The sequence below is a fragment of the Choristoneura fumiferana genome, chromosome 6 (genome assembly GCF_025370935.1).
Source record: "Choristoneura fumiferana chromosome 6, NRCan_CFum_1, whole genome shotgun sequence".
Taxonomy (NCBI): Eukaryota; Metazoa; Arthropoda; class Insecta; order Lepidoptera; family Tortricidae; genus Choristoneura; species Choristoneura fumiferana.
This window is the reverse complement of record NC_133477.1, coordinates 5,936,009-5,942,498: the sequence shown is the minus strand read 5'-3', so window position 1 is coordinate 5,942,498 and position 6,490 is coordinate 5,936,009. Positions and strand designations below refer to the sequence as shown.

The 6,490-nt window shown below is 36.4% G+C and overlaps 1 protein-coding gene across 1 annotated transcript in view; it reads right to left on the bottom strand.

The window, feature by feature from the left end:
* The window catches only part of LOC141428605 (uncharacterized), a 6,766-nt gene extending 1,051 nt beyond the window's left edge, over positions 1–5,715 (bottom strand). The window contains exons 1-4 of the mRNA XM_074088606.1: positions 5,424–5,715; positions 5,133–5,229; positions 4,462–4,548; positions 3,687–3,773 (exon numbers count right to left, since the gene is read on the bottom strand). Of these exons, the coding sequence (XP_073944707.1) occupies positions 3,687–3,773; positions 4,462–4,548; positions 5,133–5,229; positions 5,424–5,436 (284 nt within the window). The 5' untranslated portion in view covers positions 5,437–5,715. The remainder of the gene's footprint in view (positions 1–3,686; positions 3,774–4,461; positions 4,549–5,132; positions 5,230–5,423) is intronic.
* Positions 5,716–6,490: the final 775 nt, after the last annotated feature.

The following is a 6,490-nucleotide window of genomic DNA, read 5'->3' as shown; positions in this document are numbered from 1 at the left end:
AGCATAAAACGAGCAATTTTACCCGAGACGTTTATATAGCAACCGAGCCACGGCGAGGGTGGATAGAACGTCGAGGGGAAAATGGGCTCAATGCTAGAGTTTTACACTCTGCTTTTCACTTCGCTTGCGAAGAAATGAATAGCAATAGTAAAAATAAATGTTCACTTATTTTGTACCTTATTTTTTTCATGCTTTACTATATTAGTTTTATTGATTTATTTTTTCATCGATTTGATTGATTTTTAGGTGTAAAAAATAAAAAAATATGTAGAAACTCTTTTGTTTGTGGTTTCACACCTTGATTGCCTTGACCTTAGACGAAGATTCTACTTTATGCACTAGAGCAAAAAAGTATTGTATGTTGCCTAGATGCAGCATGAAGACGCACTTTACGAGCGAAAGTGAAATAGTCGATTGTAAACAAGAGCATAAAACGAGCCAATTTTACGACGTTTTACGATTTTAAGACGTTCGTTCCGGTACGGCGAGGGTGGATAGACACGTCGAGGGAAAAATGGTTTAATGCTCGAGTTTTACACTGCTTTTTACTTCGATTAATTCGAGGAAATAGCAACAGTGGAAACAATGGTTCACTTACTATGTTTCTTTTATTTTTCATGAATTACTATATTACATAATTCTATTTTTTTATTTTATTGATTTATTTTGATTGATTTGGTTAATTTTTAGTTTTATTATAAATAAATAAAAAAGTTAAATTTTCTGTTTGTGGCTGGTTGACACCTGATTAGCTTGGCTTAGACAAAGATTTTATTTTATGCACTAGAGCATAAAAAGTCATTTTATGTCGCTTAATCTCAGCATAAAAACGAACTTTACGAGCATGAGAAGTGAAAAGTATATATATCTATAGACTACAACATCAACTGATTGGACACATTGAAGATTGGGTGTATTGAATAAAATAAAAAAAGTCATACATATTGTGTTTTATTTTTTAATACATACAAGTATGAAATTCGCTTATTTTAAGAACTCTCTCGTATCGGTAACTTTCTAGGTAGACGCGGATCTATAATTTCAGGTAGTATGCTTCCATGTAAAATTTCTCAATTTATTTAAATATGCTCTCCGAATCCTGTATCCTTTTCGATTTTTTCGAATAATATGCCTTTTGGAGTCCACACCACGAAGATACAGTATCTTTTTTTTGTAATATTTAACTGACCTTGTACTTGATAAAGTAGTTGTGATTTTGCTTCAGTTTTTTTCTGAGGATCACTTTCGTCCAACACACAGAAAGTAATTTTTCTTTAAATATTCTGTTGGCGTCATATTTGCCGCCGAAGCTGGGCATTTTGATCTCCACAATTGTTTCTTCGTCTATGACTCCGTCGGGACTCGCGCCTAAATACTGGTGTTCCTCGAGGATGTATAACCACAAGGTGATACTTGCACTCCTAGTGCAGCTTCAGTCTCTTTTAAAGCGATGGCTCATTCTCATTGCCGTATCTAGTAGCATCGCTACCTTTAAATGCTATATAAGAGTGTTTTTATAATATTTTACACGACGTGGCAGCTCTTCTCTTACATATTTGACCAAACACTGACGCAGTAAGGCGTATTTTTTCGTTGTTTGATCCATTCAGGGTTCGTTGCCTGCCCAACGGTATCTTTTGGATATTTTCAAGTTCTATTTTACTTTTGAAAAGTCTGCTAAGAGTGCTTGTTTTCTTTTTTCGTAGTGCTCAACTTCCATATCTGGTTTTTTTTCGATATCACCGTAATGTTCATCGGGTCCTGCGATACGTTTTCTTTTCTTCGTTTGATTTTTGTCTTGGCTTGATTTTCTTTCGCCTTTTCTGCCTGCTCTTCTCATACTTCTGCGTGTAAGTCCCAGTTCTTCATTTTTTGTTAATACTTTACTCATGGTTGCTACAAGACTCCCGGTGTTTCTTTTTGTAGCAGCTGCGTAGCAACGGGACTCATAAGATCCACGAAGGGAGTAATTTATTCGTTTGCCTCCTATAAATTTTGCGATTAGTGCATTAAACTGCTCAACAATATTGTTTGTTTGCCCCATAAGGAGACTTTCGGCATTGTTTAAAATAGGACTATATAGCGGTGTATATGTCATACCACAAGCCACAATCTTTCATTTGGCCTATGAAGTTTTCTTCGCCTGGTTTCGGGCCATTACAAATATGTTTTGCAGTTGGCATGCTCACCAAAAACGTGGCAAGGCCCGTTTCGTAGGTCTTTTTTAATTCATTTACTTTCTCAGTAAAAGTTTCCCTTCCATTTTCGAAGAAAGTCTATTGCTCCTTTAATTGCCTTTCGTAGTCGCAATATGTTATCATTTAGGCATTTCCTCATGATAATAGGGACAGTCCTTGTTTATTTTCAGTTTTTTTTGTCAATTTCTCAATTTAGTGCAATAATTTCGTAATAAATGATTACTGCATTCTATTTGTGTATAGCAGTGGAGTGGCCATATGGCAATGCTTCGTTTAAAGCACTCATGACACTGCTATCGCCATCACCATAAGTTTGGTGTATTTCAAGCCATGCATATTTATGCTGCATTTAAACCTTCTACTACACCGTCGGCTTCCATTGCTGTGGAGCTACCAGACCAGTTTTAAAACATTTATGTTTCTTGACCTCAATCTTTTTATTACTGCAACAGCGCATACAGAGCAATAAGAATTCCGTATTCCTAAAAAGAGAACCTTTTTAGTTTCATACCCAATAATGCACGCTACCCCGGATAATGAATTATAATTGCTGGTACGATATGATCTTTTTCCCCACGATGCGTCCGCTACTACTGTGATGTAGGGAACGCCATCAGCGTCTACGTTTCCTTTTTCAATTGCCATTTGTTTTTCTTCGAGTCCTGCCTCAAACATGCTCTTCAAAGAGATATCTTTTAAAACATCCCCAAGCAACAAATTCTCTTTCCCAAATGTTTTCTCCGCTATACATGGCATATCTAAATGAGCGCAAAGCTCATCTAATTGGGAAAAGCCACTACCCGAACATACGACTGCTTGAACAACATTTTTATTAATTTTAGACTCTAGTTTTTCATTATTAAATGCTTCTTTTTTGCCACACATTTTGCATTTGAAAAGAAAAGTTGACTGGAATCCGATTCTCGACTCCTTCACAAAATCCATATCTTTAAAGCTGCAATTAAATGGACTATGATCCACAGCCTTCATTTGTTCAAATAAATATTGAACATTGAAAATTCGTCGACCTGTCATTTTACGTACGACTTCCTCATTGCTATCATGATCAAGTTCAATTTGTAATGATGGTGTCGAGGACGGAGTACTCGGACTCAAATTTCTGAAAGGAAAAAAAAAGTTACGTTATATTTATACCATGCAAGGTTAAATCAGAGTATACGGTGAAATAAAAATATTTGATACTGCATTATGAGGCGTACACTACTACAGAAAACTTCTAACGCGGTGACGCTATGCAAAAAATACGTTTCGATTTTCGGTGCCATATTGTGCGCGCGACTACATTTTTAATACAAGCTTTTTGCTGACTGTACTTGCATTTTCATCCAAACTACTTTTCCGTACCAAATGTGGAAGAAGTGGGTCAAATTCAACTCGCAAGATTTTACCTGCACATACATTCATAGGTACATACATTGCAACTATTGCAAGGTAAAAGCTTGTAAAAATAATAATAAAAACACCAACCTGCTAAAATTTTGAAATTGAGGCGGAGGATCGGTATTGTTATCACTATCAGACTGCTCACTGGCATGCTCTCCGGTGCCAAGCGTACTGCACATGTAAAAAATACATACATAGTGAAATGACGTCAGTCGCCATTAGTCAAAGTAATAACAGAGACTACCAGAGGTAATACTTCGTTCGTAATACCTTACTTATCGCCCTTAATGAACAATGGGATATTATAGTGCTATGACCTGTATAAGTGAAATAACAGAAGTGCGGTGTACATCGATCAAGATAATAAACTGAAATCATCTTTAATAGCCGTGTCAATATAGGTACGAGTAGGTACTAGTCTCAGTGCAGTTGCAGTCAAGAGCGAAAATAAAACTACAAGTGAAAAACGTAAGTAGCTGTGAAATAAGTTTTTGGTAAAAAAAAAAATCTGTTCAAGCTTTTTTTTTTGCTGACTGTACTTTTTGTCGACTTTACTAGCATTGTTACCTATTAAACTACATCATACGAAATTTCAAGTCGATGCCATTAACCGTTGAAGAATTCCGTCCTGCGGAGACGATCCTGGCCGGACTACCAGGATGTCAGCTACCAGATTATTGTATTGTCACGCAATTCACATAAGTATACCAAATTTCAAGTCAATTCGACCACTGAAACTGAGTCAAATTCAACTCGCAGGATTTGAGCCTCACATACATACATACGAGTACATAGGTACATACATTGCAAGTTAAATAAAAGATTGTAAACTAGTAAAAATAATAATAAAAACACTAACCTGCTTAAATTTAGAGGTTGAGGTGGAGGATCGGTATTGTTATCACTATCAGACTGCTCACTGGCATGCTCTCCGGTGCCAAGCGTACTGCACATGTGAAAAATACATACATGGTGAAATGACGTCAGTCGCCATTAGTCAAAGTAATAACAGAGACTACCAGAGGTAATACTTCGTTCGTAATACCTTACTTACCGCCCTAATACACAATGTGCTATTACAGTGCTATGACCTGTATAAGTGAAATAACAAGTTTGTGTGGTGTACCTACGTCGTACAAAAATAATAAATAAAGGTACGAGTACGAAAATTCATTTTTAATACAAGCTTTTTTGCTGACTGTACTTTTTGTCGACTTTACTAGCATTGTTACCCAAACTACATTTATTTTGTACCTATACCAAAAACAAGTCGATAACATTGTAACAGTTGAAGAGTTCCGTCCTTCGGAGACGATTCTGGCCGGACTACCAGGATGTCAGCTACCAGATTATTGTATTGTCACGCAATTTACATAATTATGCAAAATTTCAAGTCAATCCGACTGCTAGAAGTTGGTCGAATGCAAGATTTGATTACAGACAAATATCGGGACAGGTGAAACTAAATAAAAGCTTGTAATAGAGGACAAGGAAGAAAAATCTTACGCTACTGTCCTAGTTATAACTTACCTATTAGGATTAATGTTTTCTTTTTTATGACGAGCCGGTCCTTTTTTTTTCCTACGAGCCGATAACCATAATCTTGTCTTCGATGATCTTTTCACTTCTGGAAACAAGAACATTAATAATTATTTTTTATGGGAGCGCCATAGTTCGCATAGGTACTCTTTTCTCTTTTCTAGTAAAACCATAATTATTTTTGTCCAAATCATCGTTTGTCAGTATGCGAGCCGATATATGGACCCATTTTTTATAAGTACTTGGTAATATTGACTAAAATGCATCTAGGTAGGTACTTACCCTGTTTATCCATTTTTGTAACATAAAAATGCAAAGTCCATATAAGAAAGCCAAGGTCGTCGAACAGTATGTGCACACACACCACCAGTATCACCAAGAAATATCAAATCCGTTATCAGTCCAAGTCGTAAGTAGTTAGATCGCGTTTATGATACGAAGAGAATTCACCAAAATAATATTACGTAACTCTCGCGCACAGCTGACGAGTCACTACTAACGAGCGACGCACGCACACGCAGGGCCAGCGTAAACCAAGGACAAAGGGCGGCGCGTACCGCCCTCCCCCGTACCGTTCCCCGCGCTAGAGTGATTCGCTGCAGATTCGCATAAAAATGTATAGTTTTTTTACTGATTTTCGTAGTTTCGTTCTCATTTGAAAACCACAAAATCATTTCGGAAAAATGCTTTTTCTTATGAAACTACATAGTTTAGTCGATGCCGGAAATAGGTTTTGACTTCAATCTGAACTATATTTTGGCCGTAGTATTTAACCGAACTGCACAGGGTTTTTGGCTCTTAAAATGCAAAACTTGTACTCGTTCTATTTTCTTTGTAATACCATTTCAAGAGTCATAAACTAATTTCAGGCCCTAGATATGCCTTATCTCATTGTATTTACAAAAAATCATGATGATGCTACTTGTTATTTTAAAATAAGGACGTAACTACGATTTGTATGGAGAATCAAGCTTGCTGCGGACTCTTAAGTAGTTTTTTTAGAGGAAGATCTTCATAGTTGCGCTCATTTCACTATCATATTATATTGTAGCAAAGGCATCTTGATGTTGGCTTCGGTCCATAGATAAATGCCTTTCAAATGACCGGGTCCTCTTAGGCACTTGATCAGAAATCCGTACCAACAATAATAATAACAATAAATGTTGTGAAGTATACTAATGTGCGTGTGCTACTCAGTATTGGGACCGGCAGCCACGCCTTAATCTCACACTAAAACCACTAAGTATAAAAGTAGCATAATACAAAGGTAGTTGAAAGGAAAAAATACGGATGAAGACATTATATAAAAAATAAGTTTTTTTCAGGCTAAACCAGAATAAAATATATCG